The sequence below is a fragment of the Lagenorhynchus albirostris genome, chromosome 8 (genome assembly GCF_949774975.1).
Source record: "Lagenorhynchus albirostris chromosome 8, mLagAlb1.1, whole genome shotgun sequence".
Taxonomy (NCBI): Eukaryota; Metazoa; Chordata; class Mammalia; order Artiodactyla; family Delphinidae; genus Lagenorhynchus; species Lagenorhynchus albirostris.
Window position 1 is genome coordinate 56,437,220 of NC_083102.1, and position 26,717 is coordinate 56,463,936.

General features: G+C 36.4%; 1 protein-coding gene across 6 annotated transcripts in view; it reads left to right on the forward strand.

Moving 5' to 3' along the window:
- Nucleotides 1-26,717, forward strand: part of VPS50 (VPS50 subunit of EARP/GARPII complex) — a 139,358-nt gene that overhangs the window by 91,164 nt on the left and 21,477 nt on the right. For 4 of the 6 annotated variants that reach the window (XR_009541988.1, XM_060157044.1, XM_060157045.1 and 1 more), the window contains 5 exons: nt 2,821-2,911; nt 5,638-5,814; nt 8,623-8,741; nt 12,579-12,685; nt 22,511-22,632. Coding sequence is in view for 3 of the 6 variants with exons in the window: in XM_060157044.1 (XP_060013027.1) it covers nt 2,821-2,911; nt 5,638-5,814; nt 8,623-8,741; nt 12,579-12,685; nt 22,511-22,632 (616 nt within the window). In the remaining 3 variants the exon portion in view is untranslated. The remainder of the gene's footprint in view (nt 1-2,820; nt 2,912-5,637; nt 5,815-8,622; nt 8,742-12,578; nt 12,686-22,510; nt 22,633-26,717) is intronic. The other 2 variants (XR_009541990.1, XR_009541989.1) reach the window with 1 other exon arrangement.

Genomic DNA, 26,717 nt, shown 5'->3' on the forward strand with positions numbered 1-26,717 from the left:
TTCCCTTCCATTCCTCCACGCCCCCACTCCCCATCTCCCCCAGGGTCTCCCCAGTCCCCGCTGGACCCCTAACCATGGGTGTGTCCTGCCTGGTGTAGGAACTCCTCCCCTCACCTCAGGGGTTCCAGTCCTAGAGGTCTGGCCTTTACTTTTGCTCCCTGTTCCCTCCCTCCCACTCCCTCAGGACCCATGTGGCTGGAGGGGGCCTCGGTGGGCAGAGGATCAGGCCCAGGATCTCAGCAGGCTCCTGGGGGCCCAAGTGGGCAGGGGAGACCTGGCCACGCTCCCTTTTGCTCCTTTGTCTTCCTGGTGGTCCCCCAATTTCCCCCTTCGGGTGTGAGATCCCTTCCTCTCCTCCAGCTGCTCTTCAGGGGTGCCAGTCCCGTCCCACCTCTGCTTCCCCTCCCCCTCACCCCCCCATGCCCCACGTCCTACCCGGTCGCTGTGGGTTCCTCCCATCCCCTTAGGTTTCTGTGGTCCCTCACCGGTGCCTGGTAGATGCCCTAGTTGTGCGGACACATGAATCCGTGTCCTCCTAGTCTGCCATCTTGACTCTGCCCCCTTGTGTATAAGTTTTTGCATAGACATATATTATCAGTTCTTTGGGTATGTACCTGGGAGTGTTTGGTAGTCTGACAGGTCATTTCCCCGTTCCCCTCCTCCCCACTCCCCACCCCCACAAAAATGTCAGGTCCTAATACCTGGAAACTGTAAATGTTACTTTATTTGGAAAAAGTGTTTTGTAGATGTGACTAAATTAATGGTCTTGTGATGAGGAGGTTATCTTGGATTATCTGGATGGGCCCTAAATGCAATCACAGTTAAAGGGAGACAGAAGGGGATTTGATATAGACACAGAGGAAAAGACATACACATATGCAGGAGAAAGTTATGTGAAGACAGGCAGAGATTGGAGTGCTGTGGCCACTAGCCAAGGAATGGCAGCAACCACCGTAAATTGGAAGAGGCAAGGAACAGATTCTCTTCTAGAGTTTCTGGAGAGAGTGTATCCCTGCTGACAGCTTGATTTCAACCTTGTGATTTCAGACTTCTGGGCTCCAGAATTGTGAGACTATAATTTTTGTTGTTATAAGTCACCCAGTTTTTGTTAATTTGTTATAGCTGCCACAGGAAACCAATACAGAGTGAAATTGGTGGGTAATATGGTAATTCTATGTTTAATATTTTGAGGAACTACGAAAGTTTCCCAAAGGGGCTGCACCATTTTATGTTTCCACCAGCACTATATAAGAGTTCTAATTTCTCCAAATCCTTGCTCGTACCTGTTACTGTCTCTTTGATTATAGCTATCCTGGTGGTTGTGAAGTGGTACCTCATTATGGTTTGGATTTATATTTCCCTGATGAGTGATGATGTTCAGCATCTTTTTATGTGCTTACTGATCATTTATATATCTTCTTTGCAAAAATGTCTGTTCAGAGCCTTTGCCCATTTAAAAATTGGGTTATTTATCTTTTTATTGTAGAATTCTAAGAGTTGTAAACTTTATAGTTTTAGTTCTTACATTAGATCTGTGATTCATTTTAGTTAATTTTTGTATATGGTGGTAGGTATGGAGACAATCACTTTTGCCAAATTCTCAGTCATTACCTACATCTTCAAATATTGCTTTTGCTCTTTCTCTTTCTGTCTCTCCTCTCCATACACTTGCATGCATACTAGATGTTTTGAATGTCTCACATATCTCTTATGATCTTTTCTCTTTCTTCCATTTTTCTTTTTCCATTTGTGCTTCAGTTTGGATATTTTCTGTTGCACTGTCTTCGAGTTCATCATTCCTGTCTTCTGCTGTTTGACTTAATCAGTTTTTAATTTGAGGCATTGTATTTTTTTGGTTATAGAACATTTGTTTGATTCTTTTTTGTTTTTATTATTACAATGCTTTAAAATTTTCATTTCTGTCCATTTTGTGCATCTTTTTCTCTATTTTATTTAACTTATTTATAGTAGTTATCTTAAAGTCCTTGTCTGTTAACTCTAATATTTGGAGCAATTTCTGCTTTTCACAGATTTTACTGTTTTTTCCCTCTTTACTTTAGAACCTGTGGATTTAAAAAAATCTAGATTTTGTTTTTAGCTTGATTTTGGAAACAACAATGAGGCTTGTTGCAGGAAGAAGGAAGAATAGGGCAGACCCTGGCCCTTTGTTTTCTGGGTTAACAGGAAGGAAGTATTTGTTTTTCTGGAATTGCTCCTATAATGTACTGATTACTCAGAGACAGTAAGAGCAATAGCATTAAAGAAAGAAGAAATCAGTATGACATGTGACTACTTGCTAATTTAAGTGCCATACTTGCTAATTTAATTGGTAAATGCTGTGTGGAGATAGATAGGCCCTGAGCTAAAATATATTTAGATAGTGATAATCAACTTGATCTTTTGGCTTAGTAAGAATGATTAAGATCTATGCTTTTTAGCATAAAACATGTATTAGCATTTGTGGTTTTATAAACCCTATAAATTATTTCTTGGTTTTTTTGGCACTAATAGCTAAGGATGTCTTAAGTACATGAGTTGGTGAGTAGCTTTTAGTTTAGTCCCTTAAGAAAAATATCATTTCCTATGCATTCATTATTTTTGCAATATAGTAAAAATATTCTGAGTTTAGTAAATATTTGTGGGTTTTCTCTTACAGATGATAAGATATTAACAAATATGTAAAAGTGCTTACTCTGTTGGTCTGAATGAGTTTTCAAAGTTGATTATGATCATGATGATAACTCTATAATAGTTTTTGTTATATTCTTGTGTGCAGTGTACTTTTCTTATTTTTTGGAGTATTCATTTTCTTTTTTTAAGAACACGGCTTGATGAACTGAGAATGTTTCTAGAAAATGAGACCTGGGAACTTTGTCCTGTTAAGTCAAATTTCAGCATCTTGCAGCTTCACGTAAGTTTAAGAGCAAATAAATCAGTCTTTTATGTAGTCATCTTTAAAAGCAAACCATATATATGGAAACATTTATAAAATAATTAAATTAAGAAATAGTGCCTTTCCTTTTTTCCTTAAAAGTGATTAATAATAAGCCTCTTTTACAAGGTGATACTTTAATGGATGTCAAAATCTGTCTCTTTTTACAAATTCATTTTATACACTTGAGTAAAACTCCTTTGCCTGAAAAGAGTCACAATTAAAATAATTTGTTTTCTTTAGATTTCAGAAGAGGGTCTACTGCTTCATTTAAATTTTGCAGAAAAATCAGTTATATTTTGATGGTCTTTAATGAAAATGCTTATATTTGCAGAATATTTGTCATTTCTTAAAGGGTCTAATAGGTTCTGAATTTATGCTGCAACTCATAAATTTGTCTGTAATGAGAAAATGCCTCAGAGATCAAAGAGGCACTTATAAAAAAAAAAACATAACTAAGTTTTGTTAGTTAATTGATTCCTTGAATCCTATAATGTAATATGTGAAAATATCCTTATTTTTTTTTCTTTTGGTTGAAACATATTATATAGATAAATATTTCTTGTGTGGTAGACCATGTCCTATCTGACAAATATCAAATATCAGAATACAGTATATAAATTTAGATCCCTGTTTAGAAAGTCGAGTGTGTAGTTTTTGCCTTTAGAAGAAATGGCTTTCTAGAAAGAATTTTCTTATTCCTGGATAAATGTAAAGAATACATGATTAAAAGTTTTTTTAAAGGGACAGTGTTTATGCTCATATTGTATAATAGCTTACTTCTCATCCAGGTTTATCATATTGCTTTCCTAATGTGGAAATATTAAATACACTGAAACATGTTGATTAATAAATGCTTTAAAGACAATCAAGTTAACATTAATTTTAACATTATTTAGAGTTATTAAATTAAGATGATTCCTTAACATTATTTAGAATTCCAGCATTGATTTTAGAATCTCTATTTAAATACTTTTATTTGAATTTGTAGTTAACCATCAATTTGTGTGTGTGTGGGGGGTACATGTGTATATAAACTTGCTGTAATTAGAAAACAACTTTTTTACAAGGTACGTTGAAACATTTCCATCCAAGTGAGCATTATATCCTTTAAAGTGGTTACTTTGAAGTTTCAGTTATTTAAGATGAGTAAGTTCTAGAGATCTATGATACAACATTTTGCCTGTAGTTAACAATACTATACTGTGCACTTAAAGTTTTTTTAATGGTAGATCTCATGTTGTAACCACAATGGGGGAAAAAAGTAATTACATTGAAAGCTATTTACAGCTGAGATGGTGTTCATTTGACACATGTATTCCTGTAGATTTTGTTTTAAAAATTTTTTGTCCTATTAATTTATAGTCACCCCTTGTTTAGAATTTTTAAAATAATGGCCTGATTTTTTTTTTTTTTTGGCGATACATGGGCCTCTCATTCTTGTGGCCTCTCCCGTCGCGGAGCACAGGCTCCGGACGCGCAGGCTCAGCGGCCATGGCTCACGGGCCCAGCCGCTCCACGGCATGTGGGATCTTCCCGGACCGGGGCACAAACCCGTGTCCCCTGCATCAGCAGGCGGACTCTCAACCACTGCACCACCAGGGAAGCCTGTAATGGCCTGATTTTTAAGCATTATTGTGGATCTGATTTAATGTGTAGCTGCAATTTAAAAAGAAACTAAACACATCATTTGAAACTTAGTAAACCAATGTAATTTTAAAGAGGATTATCTCTGAATATGAAAAATTTTAAATTGGGGAATAATATTAAAATGATTAAAAAGTATAAGAAAAATGTGTACTAAATTTTTGTTAAAAATCATTAAATCAAGAGTTTTGTAATTCGAAAGAACTTTAGCCATTATTCCATCTCTTCCTCTAATTAGCTGTATAATCTTGAACTTGGACCTGAATCCCTCTGGACTGCCTCAGTTTCCTCATCTGAGAAGTGTGTGATTTGGACTGGGTGCTATAACTCTCTAGTTTTGGTATTTGTGATTCTTTGATCTAGATCGACCCTTTCATTTTACAGATGAGGAAATGGAGGCATAGGGAATCAGGGTACATTCCCAATATTATGTAGGAAGTTAATGGAATATAATGGATTAAAGTCGAGCTAGGACTAGAAGATGTGTCATCTGACCTCAGCATGTATTTTTGTTGTCAGCTTCTTGGTATATGAAGAAAAATAAATGAAAGTTTATAGACATCAATATAACAAAGAAAGGTATATCTTTTATGCTTGGATTTCAATGTATTCACATAGAGTATCTCAAATGGTGCAAGCTATTTGACTTACCAAGAATTAGTTTTTATGAATGACTTTATTAAAACTGTACTCTACTAGGACTTTTGCTGTTGTGTAAAAATTTTTAGAATTATCAAATTGAAGTTATTTAAAAAAATTTTCTGTGGAGTTCCATAAAGTAAGCCAAAAGCAGCTTGATGCAGATAACACTGTTTTAAGTGACATCAGCGACTGAGTTGTCTTTAGGAAAACCTTTGAACATGTATGTCCAAGTTTGTGCTTTCAGATAACTTGCAAGATTTAAAGATGAATAACCTAAAAAAAAAAGAATAACCTAAAGAATAGGATTGTTTTCTATACTAACTACATCTGCATTGATGGAATATGTTTATGTACTTGAATTTTATTGTTGTGGCTAAAAGGGATCTGGCTCCTTTTTTTTTTTTTTAAACATCTAGGAATTTAAATTCATGGAACAGTCACGTTCCCCATCAGTTTCACCCAATAAGCAGCCATCCTCAACTTCTTCAAAAATGGTAACCTTGTTTGAGCAGTACTGTAGTGGTGGGAATCCATTTGAAATTCAGGCTGACCACAAAGATGAAGAAACAGAAGACGTCCTGGCTTCTAATGGGGTATGTGGTGCTTTTAAAACATACTGTGGAACGTTAGTGGGATTTTCTTATTGAGCGTGTTGTACCCAATGAGCAAGGTAATTGACTAGATTTATTCATACATTTACCACCCACCTTCCTACCTATATACTTAGACACCTGTAATACTACTTGTACAGGTAATGAATGGCTTTCCAGTATGCTTTGTTGACATTGTCCTTTTGAATGATAAGTTCTGCCTTTATGTTTATTTTATGTTGTTATTAGATTACTTTATGTTCCTACCAGGTTACTAATTGAGTAGGAGCATAGTTTATTCACTGCATAATTATATGATTTATTGGATAGACAGATGTATGAAGGAATAGATCATCTGCACTTTTTTCTCAACGCCACTTGTTGGGTAACTAAGGAAGTCATTTTGTTCCATGTCCCCTTAACTGAAACAGGGTAATGTCTTGTTTAATTACCTGGCAGGGATATTTTGAGGATTTAGGAATACAATGTTTTAACAGCACTCTGAGCAGCTCAAAAAACAGTATAAACTAGAAGTAGTGTGAGTTAATGGAAAGGTTTGCAGGCAGATGAATGAATATGACCTTTATTATTGATTAGCTTTGTGGATCTTGGCAAGTTATTGTGATTTTGTGACCCTCAGTTTCCCCATATTTACAATGAGGAAATACTTACTTCACAGTTACCTGTAGGGCGTTTTTACAGTATTTAATTTCCAGAGGGACTAGGTATAATTTTTATTTTAGATTTGATGAAGTTGAAGTGAAAACTGTTTGGGTTTGACAAAAATCTGTTGAATTTGTCTCCATATTTTTGGTTTGTTTTTGTTATTAAGTGAAGATATAATTTTAAAAATATTGTCATGAAAATATACCACTATCATGTTTTATCATGAAGTAGAAGTTATTCCATAGAGAACCATATTTAAAATTATAATTTAGTGATTCTTTGTGACATTTTGCCTCTATAAAGTAGACTAAACTGAAAAGAATTAAGTCATTCCAATATTTTTGAAATAATATATCCCTCTGCACTGGTGATTTGTTAATTTAAATCTCGCATAGCATTTGATTCTCATTATTTCTGGCAGTTGTGTTCAATAAAGTAAGCACGAACTCTGAATTAACAAATACAGAACCGTTGTTCTTAAGCAAAATATGGGATTAAGTATCTGCAAGCCTCTGGTCACAACATTTTCACCAACTGGTCCATACACAACCTTGTTTTATGTGTGTTTTTCCTTAAAGACACCTAATTTAATATAGTGCTGATTCGTTAACTTTGAACACATGACCAACAGCACTGTAACTCATGCCTGAGTGAAGCTTATCTAACATACGTATTTTTACCTTAAGGCATATTACAGTCTTCTTGCACTTGGGAACACTAGACAGCACTTTAGTACTATGATTGGGGGGCATTCTGAACAGTGAAATCACCAGCAAAATGTACAAAAATTTTAAGAATGTGACACTAAATAGACTTTGAAAAGGGCACTTGCTTACAGCAGGAGAACTGAAATAAGAAGGTAGAGTGTCGCCTTGCTTGCTCTTAGCTGGGAACATGTATGTAGGGTGACTCAAAAGTGTTTGCCACTCCACATGGCACATATCCGTGAATGACCAAGGAGTGTCATGAAGTATTGATGTTGGGATTACAAATTGTATCGAGTAGGGAAATTTGCAAATAAAGAATCCTTGGAAATGAGGATCTGTTGTACTGTGGAACTGACCCTAGTTTGTGTAGAACACCTTTCTGAATGCCACCAGGATCACATTGTGTACAAGTGAGGGAGAATGTCTCTAATGTTTGTTTGTAGTTATTAATGTGTGATCTAATCTTCACAGGTACAGCATAAGTCCTGAGGGTCAGGGTCCACATCTTAAAACAGCCTGTCGTAATGCTTTAGACTCTTAAAAAATAGTTGTTGAATTAGGGGACTGACTTCTTCCCTTATTGTCATTATACTGGTCTCCTCAACTGGCATATGGGGACAAAACTTCCTCATAGAATTGTTTTGAAGATTCAGTGAGACAATTTATGGAAGCACTTAGCCCAGTACTTGGTTGAAACTCAATAAATGTTAGCCATTATTTAATCATATTAGTTTATAATACTAATCAGCAATGATGATGGTGGTACTGCCACTGCTTCCTTTGTTGTGCATGGACTCCACTGTCTTCTCCGTTGCCGGCACTGGGCCATGGTGCCAAAAAGATGATGAAAAGGCACTCTTCCTCTCAAGAGCAAGCCCACCATTTTTGTCCTTGCTCTCAGTAGTCCATAGGTGCTAAGCCTAATTTTCTAAGTTGCCCTTGGAATTAAATCTCATCATAATGAATTAGATAGAATATTAGCATGTGTGTTGTGTTTAATTAAGCTGACTTAATACTTCCAGCGTACCAGAATTGTATTCTCAAGCTTTTTATAATGAACTAGCAAAATGGAAATAAATAGGATGAAACCATTTGAAGGAAGAGTTTTTTTAATCAAATAAACACTCTTTTCCTGTTCTAAGGTCTAGCAGGGTATGTGTTTGTTTTCATTTGTTTATATGGAGATTCTTTTGGGCATTTATAAGCATTTGAAATATAATGTTTGTATTTTCTTTTGAGCTGGTTAAGGTAGGATGATAAAGAAGAAAATGGAAAGTTAATATGATTTCTTGATGGCAAAATTAAAGCTCAGTTATTAAGAACTTTCATCCGTAATGTACTTCTTATAAAATTGGATACTTTTTTACTGTGTTGAAAGACTCCAAGAAAGGTTGGTTCTTCGTGCCCATTGTTGAATAATATACTGTGTTCTTTTCAGTATGAATCTGATGAACAAGAAAAAAGTGCCTATCAGGAGTATGACAGTGACAGTGATGTTCCTGAGGAACTAAAACAAGATTATGTTGATGAGCAGACAGGCGATGCTCCTGTGAAAAGGTACTTATTCTTGGAATTTATGGTATTTCTCATTTTATGTTGCACGTTTAACATATAGGATTTACTTGAAAGGTTAAGGAAAAAAACTCATTAAACTTTTCTTTTGGTTATAGTGTCATGTGACAGAAGTTACTGTTTGTTTTTTTTTTAAACATCTTTATTGGAGTATAATTGCTTTACAATGGTGTGTTAGTTTCTGCCTTATAACATAAGTGAATCAGCTATACGTATATCCCCATATCTCCTCCCTCTTGCATTTATTTCCCTCCCACCCTCCCTATCCAACCCCTCTAGGTGGTCACAAAGCACCAAGCTGATCTCCCTGTGCTATGTGGCTGCTTCCCACTAGCTATCCGTTTTACATTTGGTAGTGTATATATGTCCATGCCACTCTCTCACTTCATCCCAGCTTACCCTTCCCCCCCCCGTGTCCTCAAGTCTGTTCTCTACGTCTGCATCTTTATTCCTGTCTTGCCCCTAGGTTCTTCAGAACCTTTTTTTTTTTTTTGGTTCCATATATATGTGTTAGCATACGGTATTTATTTTTCTCTTTCTGACTTCAATCTGTATGACAGTCTCTAGGTCCATCCACCTCACTACAGATACCTCAGTTTCATTTCTTTTTATGGCTGAGTAATAGTCCATTGTATATAATATGTGCCACATCTTCTTTATCCATTCATCTGTTGATGGACACTTAGGTTGCTTCCATGTCCTGGCTATTGTAAATAGAGCTGCAATGAACATTGTGGTACATGACTCTCAGCAATCCCACTACTGGGCACATACCCTGAGAAATTAATGTGTTTTAAAAATGATTCCTGGAAGGCTAAAAATGTAGTTTTTTTGATAATGGGCATAACCCAAGAGCTCTTAATCTAGAGATCAGTGGTTTTTGCAGAAAAACAAACTTTTGATTTATAGAATCAGTGCCGCCTTTGGAGGTGGTTTATGCTTCACATAGATCAATTTATGTTTCACATTGATTTCCTTTTTCTCAAGGAGGAAAATAGTCATTTGTTTTGTATGTGGCTTTGCTGCCTCAATCTAGTAAATACAGAAAAATCTTCCCAATGTCATTGATATTTTGAGCCTTCTATTAAGGTTCCTATTTTTGTACTTGAGTTTTGTTTTATGATAAACTGTCTTCTTCAAAAACTGTGATAACTGTATAAGAATTTTTGTCACCTTCTTTAAATTGGGCCTGATTCTGATTTGTGAGTGAGGTAGTTTCATGACTGAGTATCAGATATTGAGTGACCACAAATATACTTTATTTTTAATGATAGATTTAAGTATAGTCTTCCCTACCCTTTACCCCCAAAGTACCTAGTGAATACTTGATTGATTTGACACCCTGACTGATGTAATCTCTCACCTCAAAAGTGAACAACTCATATAATTGGGGATATTTTAATTGGGGAAATTTGTTTCCATTGGTTTACACAAATATGTGGTACTTAATTATCTACATCTATGATCCATTATGAACTGAATAGAACTATTTTGTTGGACTTTTTCATTAGATGTTTTGAGTATGTTTTTACTAAAAGAAAAGGTCTAATTAAGTTGAAATGAACAAACGTCTGCCACTATATGTGTATGTCCTGGCATTCTTTGTAGGGTTATGCAGCCTCTTAAACTGTCTTTAACCTACCCCTAAGAAATATACACAATGTAAACTACTGATTGCAGTTAACCAGTCGACTGTTATATCAATTCCAACTTCTAAGTGTCTCTTGAATTTATCAAAATTTCTTGTATTTCACTGCTACCATCCTAGTTCATGCAGAAATCTCTGGGCCAGATTATTGAATCAGCCTCCTTACCGTGGCTTCCCATTTCCAGTCTTAACCCTTTCTAATCTGTTCTTGGATACAAATTCAGATTTTTCTTTTATATACAAATTTGATCATGTTATTTTCCTGGTTAAAATGTTTAATGGCTCACCACTGCATTTAAGATATGGTTCATACTCGTTATAATCATAGGTTCAATTCCTTTCAGTGATCTGGCCTTTACTTACCTCCTTTCTTATCACATTTCCCTCTGCCCACTCATTCTCCAGGCTACCACTGTCAACTCCTTGCGCTTCTTTAAGCGTACTCTGTTCTCTTACTTCCGATCTTATTACATGTTGTCCCCTTTTTTCCTGTACTTACCATATAACTTATACTTTTTCTTTGAATCTAGTGCTGCCCCCCAACTCCAGACTTTACCATTATACTTTATGCCTAATCCAGATTCTAAGGAAGGTATTTTTCATATTTGTAGGTCTGAAATCAGGATGCTTGGTACAGTTGATGTATGGTTTTCCTAGAACTTTTTTTTAAGTGACATAACTTCTTTTTTTGTTTATTATTTTATTTGTTTTTTATTGAAGTATAGTTGATTTACAATATTGTGTTAGTTTTCAGTGTACAGCAAAGTGATTTGCTTATACATATATGTGTATATATATTCTTTTTAAAAATTCTTTTCCATTATAGTTTATTATAAGGTATTGAATATAGTCCCCCATGCTATACAGTAAATGCTTGTTGTTTATCTATTTTATATCTATTTTTATGCATCTGTTAATCCCACACTCCCAGCTTATCCCCCCCACTTCTCCTTTGGTAACCATAAGTTTGTTTTCTATGTCTGCAAGTCTGTTTCTGTTTTGTAAATAAGTTCATTTGTACTATTTTTTAGATCCCACATATAAGTGATATCATATAATATTTGTCTTTGTCTGACTTAATTCACTTAGTGTGATAATCTCTAGGCCCATCCATGTTGCTGCAAATGGCATTATTTCATTCTTTTTTATGGCTGAGTAATATTCCATTGTATACATACACCACATCTTCTTTATCTACTCATCTGTTGATGGACACTTAAGTTGCTTCGATGTCTTGGCTGTTGTAAACAATGCCACTGTTAACATTTGGGGTGCATGTATCTTTTTGAATTAGAGCTTTTGGCTTTTCTGGGTATATGCCCAGTAGTGGGATTGCTGGACCATGTGGTAACTCTAGTTTTAGTTTTTTAAGGACCCTCCATACTGCTCTCCATAGTGGCTGTATCAATTTACATTCCCACCAACAGTGCAAGAGGCTTCCCTTTTCTCCACACCCTCTCCAGCATTTATTATTTATAGACTTTTGATGATGGCCATTCTGACTGGTGTGAGCTGATACCTCATTGTAGTTTTGATTTGCATTTCTCTAATAATTAGCAATGCTGAGCATCTTTTCATGTGCCTGTTGGCCATCTGTATGTCTTCTTTGGAGAAGTATCTATTTAGGTCTTCTGCCCATTTTTTGATTGGGTTGTTGTCTTTTTGTTATTGAGTTGTATGAGCTGTTTGTATATTTTGGAAATTAAGCCCTTGTCAGTCACATCATTTGCAAATATTTTCTCCCATTCTATAGGTTGTCTTTTCATTTTGTTTATGGTTTCCTTTACTGTGCAAAAGCTTATAAGTTTGATTAGGTACCATCTGTTTATTTTCGCTTTTATTTCTATTGCCTTGGGAGACTGACCTAAGAAAACATTGCTACAATATAGTGACATAGCTTCTTTTAATGGTTGTTAATTAATGTCTGAGAACCAAAGAAATACATTATAGTACCTTATTTCTCTGTTTACTGATTTCTCTTCCCCTCTGGACTGTAAGCTCTGTAAGGACAGGAGGATAATCTCTATATCCCCAGCCAATAAGTGGTAAGATTTTCAGTAACTAATTGGTGATTTTCAGTAACTAATTAGCAAATTAGATCCTAAGCTGAGTTACTTATTGATTTACTACTTGACAACCCTAATTGCAAATCTGTTTTGTTTTCTTATATTAAGCGTTTCTCGAGAGACTCTAAAAAGCAGGAAGAAATCAGATTACAGTCTAAATAAAGTGAATGCACCCATCTTAACAAATACAACACTGAATGTAATAAGACTTGTTGGTAAGTAGCTACACCTTAAAAAAAAAAAAATTATTTAAGATGGTCATATGTCAGTGCCTTCTCATCTTAATTGTTCCAAATAGTATAATACTAATACTAATGTCAGTTTTTCTTTTTTAGTTAACTACTTAAAATTTGTATCTTCCACTTTTCCTAAAATATTCCAATTAATAGAAATGTAGTGGAAAAATTCTCTGTGAGTTAGAGGTACATGTAGGATGATGATAATACCAGTTTTATATTTGCACAATATTTTGTACTTAATTGTTTCATTGATCTTTGCAATCTTCTTGTCAGATAGGCAGAGTGATTAGTGGTTTTCTGGCATTTTCAGACACAAGAGTTCTATAAGCTAAATGTTCACACCATAGGAAATGTTCTTACTACAGATAAGACCTTTATTGATGATTTTGTAGAAGGCAAATAGCATGAAGAAATGCCGTATGAAATATTTAGGTTTGAAGATGTTATGGATTTTTTAATATCAGTATTTCAAAATTTTATATGCTATCTCAACCTTTGTATTTCACAAATAGGTCTGTACATTTGACAAATAAGTTATAGAGATGTCTTCTCATGTTAATTAAGTCATCTATACCAGTCAAGAATCTTAGTGATTTTCTATAAAGATCTCTGTCTTCTGTTTATGGAGATGATAATTTCCTGTTGCCTGGTTTAATTACTCTTAGCTCTGATAAAATAGTCTGTGTTCCTGAAGATAATTTCTAAATTTCATTAATGAATAGGATAAAGAAGACTTTTTAAAGAAGTCCCACTTTCTTTTAGGGAAAATAGTGTGGAAAATTATAATAATGAACTGAGCAGAAAAGAAAAATTATGTATTTTTATGACACAGAAAAATGACAGATTCTAAAGAGCTATTGTTTGGCTGATTATTGCTGGGGAATTAGCTTTCCTTCTTTATCCAAGAATGCTAACTGAACCTAGCATCATGAGTTAGTCTCTAGAATTTACAGAATCAGAATTAGAAGAATTCTGAAGAGGTCATCTGGTATAATTTACCATAGAATGAGCATTTCTTTCTTTACTGCATCTGATATGTGGTGGCCATCTAGCCTCTGTTTTATGTCTTACAATTGCTGGAAGCATATTACTTTGGAAGACTACTCATTCTGCTATTAGACTGATTTAATTGGTAGAAATCTTGTCCTCATGGTAAACCAAAATCTCTATTTCTGTCTCTGTCTCTAGTTCTACCCTCTGGTCTTAGTTATGCCCTTAAAAGCAAAAAGAGTAAGTCTATACTTTTTTCTCCTACTTTTCCATGTGGTCACTTTTCAGATATGTGGTGGTAGGTATACTGTCCTTCCTTTCCTTGTACTTCCCCTTCCCCAGTCCATTCTTCAGGGTCAGTGTGCTCAGTTGCCTTATATGGTCCTCACTGATGGATATTCCAAAGTCCTTGTCATCCTCCTCAGTCTTCGGTACTCACTGTAGTTTTCGGTGTCTGGATACACGCTTGAGATGTAGTTGAATGAAGTCAGCTTTTGCTCGGTTATGCTGAAGTAACAGAACACCCTAACATATCAGTGGCTTTCAACCCAGAGGTTTATCATGATGCATATTGACTCCTGATCATCTTAGTTCTGCCCCATGTATGTCTTCATTCTGAGATGCAGGCTGAAAAAGTAGCACCAATCTGGGATTTGGGGAGAAGAGTAGAGCTGAACCATGTTATGACTCTTAAAGCTGCCACTCTGATGTGCCACCCTGACATGTCACTGGTCATAGCAAGTCAGGCTTGACTGGAAGAGAGAAGTGTACTTGTACTTCTGTCACAGGAAGGCACAACCAGTCCAGGGCAGTGGACAAGAGTCCACTGCCCTGGACTTAAAAGAGTGGAGGTGGGGAAGAGCAGATAATTGGGGAAAATTATACAATCTTACAAGAGTGGAGGTGGGGAAGAGCAGATAATTGGGGAAAATTATACAATCAACCACATTTAAGTGGTTGTATAATTTTTTTTCCTTACCTAGATCAAAACGGACTAGAGGTCATCATATTGCTTTTTACTGTAAAAGACATACATTCACTCAAATCAGATATAAAGCCACAACAAAATTGAGGAGGGGGAAGTCATGTTTTATTCAGTTCAGTGCAGACAAATCCAAATCTTCACTTCTTGATAGGCATAAGGAAATGAAGAAACAATGCCTTGTGCTATTCTCATTATCTAAGAAGGGGTATTATAATGACAGAAGTGTGCTGCTGGTGCTAAGTTCAGAAGACAGTAACAACGAATTCTTATATAAGGATTACTGACCCACACAGTGGACACTGTTTTCTAACAGTGGACTTACAGAAACAGAAAAGCTGCATTCTTATGGGCCTTTGGTAATCAGCCATATAAAGCCAGAGCAGTCCTGAATAAAACCTTTCTCAGGGAAGAGAATCTGACCGTTGTCATTTCAGTCTTCTTCCCACTAGATCTTTTACTAGAGTTGCAATTAGGAAACAAGGCCTAGTATGAAAATTTAACTTTCATGTCTTTCCATTTAGGGCTGGGAGTAGGTGCTGCCATTATTCCCCAGTAGACTTTCATGCCTACCACTTTCTCCCTGGGATGTCTTTATCTTCGTATTGTACATATTCATAAAATAGAACTTTAAGGGAACCACTCACTAAGGGGTCTCCAACTAGTAAATGCACTATTCCAACCACGGTTGTTATTGCATAGAGGTGCTTGAAGACTATAAACTGACAAAAGTAATGTCTCTTCCTACAAGGCCAGAAGTACAGTTGTGTGAATAAGATAGATTAATTTTTGGTGCCTGGGAAGATGAAGGAACTAATTACTCAGTGGTTGGGAGACACATTTTAGAACATTAAAGGCATATTCAAAATGTTGTTTTTAAGTGATATTTATTTGGCATAATTAGGAGATATTAAACAAAAGAGTGTTAATGGGGCTTCCCAGCCCCAGGTGGTACCTAAATCTGAAGGCTTGGCATTTTTCACAAGTGCAGAGGACCAATCAGAATGCTTGCTTGTGAAAAAAGAAAATCCTGTTAGCCTGATGATTTCTTGCAGACAGAGACAGAGAAATTTTAGGGAATGTGTCTCATCACTGAAGTAGCCTTGGTATCCAAGGAGGCAGCTCTCACTTGAGCGGGTGTGATAGGTCTGAGGGGCAGAAGATAGGTTGCCGAAACCCATGTTTGTAAAACCTACAGACCTTACAACAAAACTATTACTTTAGCAGCTGGAAAAAATACACACCAGCACATGCACAGGACTTAACATTAAACCAGAATATGTACATAAGGGATATTTAGTCATACTGTGGCTGAGTTGCAGTGTATATGATGAACACAGAAGTAGGAGGGAAGAAATCTTCATTGGTACATTCTTTTTGGTGGGGCATTGATATTTTTATTTTATCATGGAGTGTTTTAAATTGAAAAAGTAATGCATGAAAATGGTTAAAAATTAAAATACCCTGAGGTATAAACAAAACTCCTGACCTCCAAGTCTCCTTCCTCATTTATAGCATTTCCAGTTTGCCTTTATGTGCTCTTTATACCCGTTGATGATCTCTCAACTTAGTGCACTGTATTAAGGATAACGAACGTCCTTCCAGCTCAGATTCTGTTCTTGCTTTTGCCCCATCAGATTGTCAGCTCCTACATGAGGAGAGAGTTTGTCATCTTTGCAGCATATAGAGCACCCAGCCAAGTGCTTTTCGCTTTTGTAGGTGCTCAGCATACACTGGACTGACAAAACTTAATTTGTAAAATCTGAGTGTCAGAGAAACACTTTTTGCTCCTCTCTTGTAATAATCCACGACGGAAGGAGCCTCTCACCCCCACCCCCGACCCATGCACGTGTGTGTACACACACACACTTCCAGCACTTCTTTTTACCCTGTGTTCCCTCCTCTGCATAGGGGTTGTGGCTCACTGACTGAATTCCCCTGGGCCGCCTTTCCTGTGGTAATCACACTCCTCTCTCTGCATTTCCTACGATGAGCTAGTAAGTCAGGCCCCGTCCTGTTCCTCTTGGTTGTAGTCCTTGTCCATCCATGCTGCTACTTGCTTGGTTTCTTTGCCAGTCCCTCTGTGTCTCTTTCCCTTGAGCATAAGGACTCATGGTCTAGATTTAGGGTGAGAGAGGGGTTTTTTTTAAGTACAGTTGATTTACAATGTTTCAGGTGTAAAGCAAAGTGATTTAGTTATATATAGATATATACATACATATATATGTATATATTTCTTTTTCAGATTCTTTTCCATTATAGGTTATTACAAGATATTGAATATAGTTCCCTGTGTTATACAGTAGGTCCTTGTTATTTATTTTATATATAGTAGTTTGTAACCCCAAATTCCTAATTATCCCTCCCCCGCTTTTGGTAACCATAAGTTCGTTTTCTATGTCTGTGAGTCTATTTCTGTTTTGTAAATAAGTTCATTTGTATCATTTTTTTGGATTCCACATATAAGTGATATCGTGTGATATTTGTCTTTCTCTGACTTTGCTTAGTATGATAATCTCTAGGTCCATCCATGTTGCTGCAAAGGATGAGAGTTTAAACAGTGCTTCCCCTGTGAAGCTTTTCCTCATCTCTAGATTAGGCTAGATTCCCTTCACGTAACATCCTGTATATACTTCTCCCTTTTCGCATTCATCATAAGTATATTTATTTTAAAATAATAGCAGAGGTAGCTAAGACTTCTTGCTCTTTTATTATATGCTATTGTAAACACTTCACATGAATTTTCTCATGAATTCTTCATAGTACCCTTTTTACAAACTAAATTGAAGCTCAGAGATAAATAACTTGCCTTATGTCTGTCACACAGCTGGTAAGTGGCAGAACCAGGTTGTCTGATCTTAGAGCCAGTACATTCTTAACTTTCATGCTTCACAGCCAGTGGAGGACATCTGGAGCATTAATCCCTGGACAGAGTTCAGCAAGGTTATAATACAGGTTGGAGGCAGGAGGAGAACTTCTCGCAGTTTGTAATTTGGGAAGAGACATCTCTTGTGGTTATCTGGGCTATGTATTAGGTAACCTTCCTCCGTGTTCCCAAAGCATGCTGTGTCCACTGCTCTCTCTGTGCCCTCTATAGGGAACTCTGGAGAGGAAGAGAGAGGGTGGTATGCATCTGAACCATATCTTGAGCCACTGACCACATTTTTCCAACTAGGCTGGCTAACTTTAGAACCATGCTTCTATTTTTTTATCAAGGTAGCACCTCTCACAGCAACACATTAAATAGTAAAGAAGAGCTTGCTGCGAAAAGCAGGTGTCTCCCACCCACCCACTGCTCCCTACCAGGAGTGTGAAGGCAATCTCTTGGTTTGTTTCTGTTTGTCTTTCTTCTAGTTGTAATTGCCCAGAAAAGGGTGATAAGAAGGAAATGTTTTGAATCCTTGTCAGTCTAAATATGTCTTTATTCTGCTCTTTCAGGGAGTGACAGTTTAGTTGGCTATAGAATTGCCGTTAAATATTACTTTTCCTCAGAAAGTTAAAACCTCTAATGTTCTATTCATTTTATTGTAGGTGAATTTCTTCTCTCTCTCTCTCTCTCTCTCTCTCAAACCTTTTAGTGTTTTTTCCCTTGATGTTTCAAAATTCTCTTTGATGTATCTATGTGTGAGTTCTTTTTCATTAAGTGTGTTGGGTAGTTCATGACCCTTTCAATCTGAAGGTTCATGTGCTCCTCAGCTGTGACTGATACTACTGTTTCTTTGAGGATCTCCACATCCCCATTTTCTTTAATCTCTTTCTTTGATTTCCCCTTACTCAAGTGTTTAGTCTCTTAGGTTGGCCCTTTATGTCTGTCATATTTTTCTAATATTTTTCTATATTCTTTTTGCTGTACCTTCTGGGAGACTTCCTTTTTCCCATTTCTTTAATTTTTTATTTAAAAAATCACATTTTTAATGACTTTAAATCTTTAAGAACCGTTTATAATCTGTGTTTTTTCCCGCCATATTCACCTTTTATAGGGTTTTATATAATTACTGTATTTCTCTTCCTTACCTTCAGTTATTTTATTTTCTCTGGGACCAGCTTTTCTTTTTACGTTCAGTCTCTGAATTTTCCTCATGGGCCTGGTGATGTTTGATTATTCTTCCCTAAAATAGAAGGCCTATATAGCCATTGTGGGTGTTCTCTGCTGAGTAACTAGAATTGTGTTGGAGCTGGCTCTTTCTCCTTAGAATGAATGCTGACTAGGAACTTTATGTATAGAGTAGGGCAGGTCTGGGTGGATTTATTGGTAGCCTTTACATTATGGGGACAGATCCCTAAATTCCCAGAATGAGATCGATTTTAATCTGTGGTGCCAATATCCACACTAGAAACCTTCGCTTTTCTAATTTATTTTCTTAAGTTTGCTCAATTTGGGGGGTGGGGGGGCTTGTTTATTTCTTTTGAAGAGGAATCCTAGGGGGTTTTATTGTTTTTGTCTGTGGGAAAATTCTGGCAGCCTCTACAGTAGTCCCCCCTTATTTGTGGGGGATATGTTCCAAAATATCCCCTGTGGATGCCTGAAACCACAGATAGTAGCAAACCCTATATATACTATGTCTTTTCTTATACATACATACCTATAATAAAGTCTAATTTATAAATTAGGCACAGGAAGAAATTAACAACAAAAACTAATAATAAAAATAGAAAAATTATAACAATATACTATAATAAAGTTATGTAAATGTAGTCTCTCTCTCACAATATCTTATTGTACAGATTTAATGCCTTTGCCATTTTAGCTAAGCACTTATCGCTGTGGCTGTATCTTTTGCAGTCTGAGGTGTGACAACAGAACTAGCATGAATTTCTTTTTCCTTCTTCCGTATTTCACAGATAGAAGATTCATTCTTACCACAGATCTTAGCAACCTCACCATACGACTTTTTTTCTTTCTTTATTAAGTCATGAGCTTTCACCTTTTCACTTGTAAGAAGCACTTTACAACTTCTCTTTGGCATACCTGAATTGCCAGCATCACTACTCTTGCGTTCTGGGGCCATAATTAAATAAAATAAGGATTACCTGAACACAAGCACTGAGATACCACAACAGTTGATCTGATAACTGAGATGGCTACTAAGTGACTAATGGGCAGAGTGTGCGGGACAAAGGGATGGCGCCAGATGGCACGAGATTTCATCATGCTATTCAGAACAACACTTGATTTAAAACTTATGAATTGTTTATTTCTGGAATTTTCTAGTTAATATTCTTGGACTGAGGTTGACCGTGGGTAACTGAAACTGCTAATAAGGGGTGGGGGGGGCTACAGTAATAACTGCTGGGGAGGAACAGTAAGTGGGGGCATGTGGACAGGTAGTTTGTCCCATATGTAGACCTTCAATTAATCCGTCCTTTCTCAGCCCTATTTCTTGCTCCTGTTCTCTTGCTGTAGCTGCTGCTTCTAAGCAGTCACATCCTATCGGACAGCTTCCACCTTCTTTGTGGTTCTCTTTGCATTTTTCCATCAACTTGTTTCCATCTACTGTCTGTCATCTAGTACAGGGGTTGGGAAACTATAGCCTGCAGGCCAAATCAATCTGACTGCCTGTTTTTGTAAATAACGTTTTATTGGAATACAACCATGCTCATTTGTTCACATACTGTCTGTGGCTGCTTTTGTGCTATGACAGCAGAATTGAGTAGTTGAAACAGAGACCAGCAGAGATGAGTCTCTGCCACAGAGGCTGAATGACATACAAAGCCTAAACTATCTAGTCTTTGGTCCTTTACAGGAAAGGTTTGCCAACCCCTGGTCTAGAAATGTTTTCAGATTTCTCATTTTCTGGTGATCATACCTACCTGCTGCTACCTTCTCACCCACTTCTCTTCATAGATGTTTTAATTCATTGTAAAATTCTCTTTTAGTTCAGTAAGTCTGAGGGGGGTGCATAAGTTCCCTCAGGCCTCCAAAGGCCTACTCTGCCCTCTTGAACTGGAAAGACAGAGTTCTCACTCTTCTTTATTTGAATATACTAGCAGCCTGCTTATCAATGGCTGCCTTCCACGTATGACCATTTAAGGTCATGGAAGGAGCTCTGTGAGAGAGCAGAGACTCTGTGTAGTTCCTTGTGTCTTAACACAATGCCAAGAACATAGTAAGCTTTCAAAAAGTGTTTGTTGAATGTATTGAATGAGTGAATGAATATAATTATGTATTTTTTTCAGAGCATTTGGGACCATCTAGTCTTTTTTTTCCTTCTGAATGCACATTTAAAACAGCTTTTACCTATTAAGAATTCATTTTTATATCCTTTCTTAAGATGAATTATATGAACAGTGGTTCATCTTATGAGGAATGGAGAGGAGCTTTTTATTCTGGATATGTATCAACCCCGGAGTTTGCATCCTTCCTCATTCTACTATTCACCTGTTTAAAATTTTCTTTTATGGATAAAAGTAATATAACATTTTTTCATTTTTTTCCTTTACAGTATCACATTATTTAATGTGTAAATAGTTTAAATAGCTATATGTTTGCAGTCAATGAAATATCTGCAGTGATCCAGAATGTTCTAGGAGCATACTATCAAATTTTTTTCAATTGAGATTTTTTTTTGAGATATTTTTTTAAATGTCTGCTTATGTGAAATAATTACAAAGAATGATTCTGAAACAAAAGACTTGTAAATAGGAATAAGAACAGAATCTAAATTGTGTAGTTTTTACTTTACGATGTGTATGTCTTCCTGACCGTCTGTTATTTAGAATCATTTCTCATGTAAATTAAGACGGATGGACTGAGTTCTTAGATAATAAAGAAATGGTTTTGATAGTAGACATTTCCATTAGAGTAAATTTGTCATTTTTTCCTACTGCAGTTAATGTGTTTTCTCTTGAATCCTGGTGTCCTCAATAGTACCAATTTAAAATTTATAGCAGTTACATAAAGTAGAGCCAGCACCTGAATCATTTGCTCATTTGGAAATAAAACAAATGGCCTGTTTTAATATCTTCTGCAGAAGAGCATTTTTTTATAGATATGCTTCTTTCCCTATTATTTCCTATAAAAAATAAACACAATTAGGGACTCATTATTGTTTATTATTTGATTCAGCCCATCTCCCATGCACCCTTCAAACACATTAACAAGTTTATGAATGCAGGCATTTTGGTTTTTAAATTTTTTTCTGTAACTGTGTCATATGTTTAGAGGAAAAAGAGTGTAATATTGGCATCTTCCAAAGGAAGGAATGAGGAAGATATGTTCTTGGCACTTTGCGAGTATTGAGCTCTTGAGTGATGTAGTGATAAAGAAATATTCTTAGCCTCTGACGCTAGATTTCACAGGGCTAGGATTCAGGGGAATGGGAAGTGTCTTTTACGTGTCCTTTTTCTTCTTGTTTTTTTACTTTTGCTATGTGTGTATAAGCTTATGAAAAGACCCCACTCTTCCTCAAGTACATTGTCTTTTGTTTTATTACACCTAAACATTTTTGAAGACATTGTTTGAAATGGAATCTCCAAGAAATGAGGAACTGTGTTGTTTGTACAGTGTCATTGTAGAAGAGTTAGTTTAAGAGTTCCATAAATATAAGACAAACAGTAAAATATAATGATATGAAAAATCTTCATAGGTATTTTTTTATATCAGTGCCATCCAGTAGTACTTTCCAAGATGGTATAACTGTTCTGTATCAGTGCTGTCCAGTACAGTAGCCACTAGCTACAAGTGACTGTTGAGTACTTGAGGCATGGCTGGTGTGACTGAGGAATGTAATATTTCATTAAAAAAATATTTTGGTAAAGTAATTTTATGGTTTCTTAATAATTGTAGACTAACAGATTTTAATTTTCTATTTAATTTTTTTTCTTTTCAGGTAAATATATGCAGATGATGAACATTCTTAAACCAATTGCTTTTGATGTTATCCATTTCATGTCTCAGCTATTTGATTATTACTTGTATGCAATATATACCTTTTTTGGTCGGAATGATTCAGTAAGTCAACCTTTTGGGGGAGGAGTCTGTTTCTTTTAAAATTTATTTGTTTTTGTAAATGTAAAATTCATTCTCTCTATAAAATACATAAATAACATTACTTTGAAAATTATCCATAAAAAATCCAACATATTGTTGATATTAGCTTTTTGTGTACCCCATCACCTTATTTAAAATACATTAATTTTAAGCTTTGATATAATAAACATATTGTATGTTATTCAAATTTTTGGCAGAAAAAGTACAGCATCAGTTTCTAACCTTGACATATTTTGGTGATGAAAAATGTGCAGGTTGCCTTGTTTAAATCTGGCCCAGTGTGTAATTATTACACAGTAAATGAGACATTTTAAATATTGGCTAACAACCTTAGCAGGCACTACTACATTCAGAAGATAACGGCAAATATTTATTTAAAATAATTGAAAATCTTTGAACTGAACCTGCCACAGAATTAATTTTCCTGCACCTCCGTTTTGTGTTTCCGAAGCTCTTGTTGAGTTTATCTTTTTCTACTCCTAAGGAGAACAGCACAGTATTAAGCAGGTAACTGATCTGATACTTGGGAATTATTATGTAGTTCACCTACATGTTTGACAGTTTTTCGTATAAAAGTATACGCATAATACTAACTTTTCGCATACTATATTTTGTACCTTTTCAAAAACTTGTGAATTTTAATGGATAACTACATTCATCATATAAATGTTCATAGTCTTGCTGTGATTACAAGTATATCAAAGACATGATCTTTTAATATGGGATCTGAATTTCCTATGTTCTTAACTGTGCAAAATTAGAAAGAATACTAATATAATCAGAAACTAAGTTGCTGCAGAATTTATGTTGCTTTAAAATATGTACTAATCCATCACTCTCAATAAATAAATATTAAAGAAGAAAGACATTCTGGAGTTTTAGCCAATTGTCAGGATCGTTTAGTCTTCTACATGAGCTTTACTCTGTCTTCTTGGACTGTGCCTCTAGACCAGTGCGGTCTAAGAGAAGTTTTGCAGTAATGGAAATATTCTATATTTGTACTGTCCAATATGGTAGCCATAAGCCATAAGTGGCTTTTGAGCACTTGAAACGTGACTGGTATGATTGGGGACTGAATTTTCAATTGTACTTGATTTTAGTTAATCTTGAAATATAAATAGCCACATATGACTTGTGACTATCATATTAGTTAAAACAGTTCTGAACCACAGTTTTGATAAGATGTGTTCAAGTAGAGTCCTTCAGACACTTTTGGAACTGAGTGCTTTTGGATGTGACTTTCTAGCTGATTAGATACTGGCACAGATTTGTTTACAGTGGGGTTCACTAGAAGCTGATGAAAGTTAGCAAAGTGCAGGTAGGTGCCCACTGTAAAGTATGCTGCATATTTTATTTAAAATCTGTTATGTTTTAAAGAAAACATTAGTCTGATATTTTATATTAAAAGCATTTTTAATCCTGTAAGACTCAGTAAAAGCCATTTCACTGTATTCAAACAATATTGTTAATTATAAGGGTTTCTTTCTATATGGATGTTCACCCATATGCTGTATTAGAAACAGTGTGTATTCTATGAACCAGAACAAAATGTGCATATGAGCGAGTTTGTATGAGTGAATACTGCATTTACTCGACCTCTTACTTGCACTTTTTAACATGGCTACTGCTGCTTCCTTCCCAGAAGAGAGAGAATTGTATGAGTGAATTTAAATGGTTGCTGCTCATAGAAGAATAAGCATCTCATTGTGTCCTGGGGGTTCTAGAAAGTCATTGTCTGGAAGGGGGGACACAGTGTATGTGTTAGGTTAAGGGATTTTTTTCTGTTCATACTAATTACTCCTGAAGCTCCTACTCTTCACTGAACTGGTTATAGCCTACTACATCATGTTGTAGTATATATCTAATCCATTTGATTCTATTATAATAATGGTACTCATAGTATTGCTTTGTCTTGCCTTGCCTCAAGCCTTCTGTTGTTCAACTCCTGAGTTATGTTTTCTTTGGTCCTTCCTGTTCATTCTTTTGTGAAGACCATTCTGTAGCTTACTTTAATGCAGTAGTAAGCACATAGTAGATTCTTAGGAGATATGGATTGATATCCTAATTATTTCTTTTTTCAATAATTTTATTTTTTTTGGCTGCGTTGGGTCTTTGTTGCTGCACGCGGACTTTCTCTAGTTGTGGCAAGCAGGGGCTAGTCTTCATTGCAGTGCGCGCGTTTCTCATTGCGGTGGCTTCTATTGTTGTGGAGCATGGGCTCTAGGCACACGGGCTTCTGTAGTTGCAGCATGTGGGCTCAGTAGTTTTGGCACTTGGGCCCTAGAACTCGTGGTCTTCCGTAGTTGTGGTGCATGGGCTCAGTAGTTGCGGCAAGCGGGCTTCCTTTGCAGTGGCTTCTCTTGTTGTGGAGTATGGGCTCTAGGTGTGCAGGCTTCAGTAGTTGTGGCACACTGGCTCAGTAGTTGTGGTTCGCGGGCTCTAGAGCGCAGGCTCAGTAGTTGTGGCGCACGGGCTTAGTTGCTCTGTGGCATGTGGGATCTTTCCGGACCAGGGCTTGAACCCATGTCCGCTGCGTTGGCAGGCGGATTCTTAACCACTGCACCACCAGGGAAGTCCTATATCCTAATTATTTCTTATCCAAGTAAATCTTATGAGGGTTATTACTTGACAACGGTTTGTGAGCCTCATTTAAAGTTAACTTTCATTAATGGAACTGTTTTTTTGTAGAGAGTCTGATTCAAAATCTAAACTTTTAAGAATGAATTAACTTCCATTTCTGGGTATGAGGGACTGAGACCTTATTAGATGATATTTCCTGCAGAAAACAATGATAAAACCTGGATGTTTTATAAAACAAAAGGCAACTTCTTGAAGATGCTGGAGAGTGAACAGAAGCATATAGACTCTGGTGGGATTTCACGCTAGCGGTTGGGGAAAGGGAAACTATAAAAAGAAATTCTGGGCTTCCCTGGTGGCGCAGTGGTTGAGAGTCCGCCTGCCAATGCAGGGGCCACAGGTTTGAGCCCTGGTCCAGGAAGATCCCACATGCCGTGGAGCAACTAAGCCCATGCACCACAACTACTGAGCCCTTGTGCCACAACTACTGAAGCCCATGCTCTGAGAGCCTGTGCTCTGCAACAAGGGAAGCCACCACAATGAGAAGCCCGTGCACCGCAACGAAGAATAGCCCCTGCTCGCCTCAACTAGAGAAAGCCCGGGCAGAGCAATGAAGACCCAACACAGCCAAAAATAAATAAATTAATTAATTAATTTAAAAAAAATTCCATCTCCGTGGCCTTTAGCCCAGGACTAAGTGCAGTCCCTGAGGCACATAACTGGAGACACACATAAGGAAACCTATAGTCTTTATGGATTGGGGAATCAGAAAAGTGAAGCCAGGAAACTGGGAACACTGAAAAGAGTAGGGAGAAGTTCAGACGGGGAAGAGTCAGAGGAGGGATCCCCAATTTCTGTCTACCCACATCTCTGACTAACCGATGAACCACGTTTGTGTGGAACAGACTGACTGCAGCCAGTCAAAGAAAAAAGAGCTGAATAGAGACTGAAGCTGCTACACAAGAGATAGTTTATAGTTCAAGCCTGGCCAAGAAAATTGCATACTGAAAACAAAGGAAACAGTACTTATTGGAGAAAAATAACAGAATCCGAAATCTCCAGAATCGAATGGATGATGCAATCCAATGTTACCTAAATACATAGAGCCAAAAAAGAGGAATACATCCTTCAGTAAAAAGAAAATCAATATAGTCTGAACTCAAGATGTTGGAACTAAGGGATAAAGATTTTAAATGGACCATTTTAACTATCTTCAATAAAGTAAAACAAAACATGTTTTAAATGCATGAACATCTCAGTAGAGAAATAAGAAGTTCTAGTAGAAACAGTAGGAAGAAAACCAAAGAGAAATCCTAGAACTGAAAATTCAGTTCCAGCAATTAAAAAAATTACTGAATGTACTTAGCCAAATGGACATGACAGAGGAAAGAATTTGTGAAGTTGAAAATAAATCAGTAGAAATTATTCAAAATGAAGAACATAGAGAAAAAAAGATTGAAAAACACAGA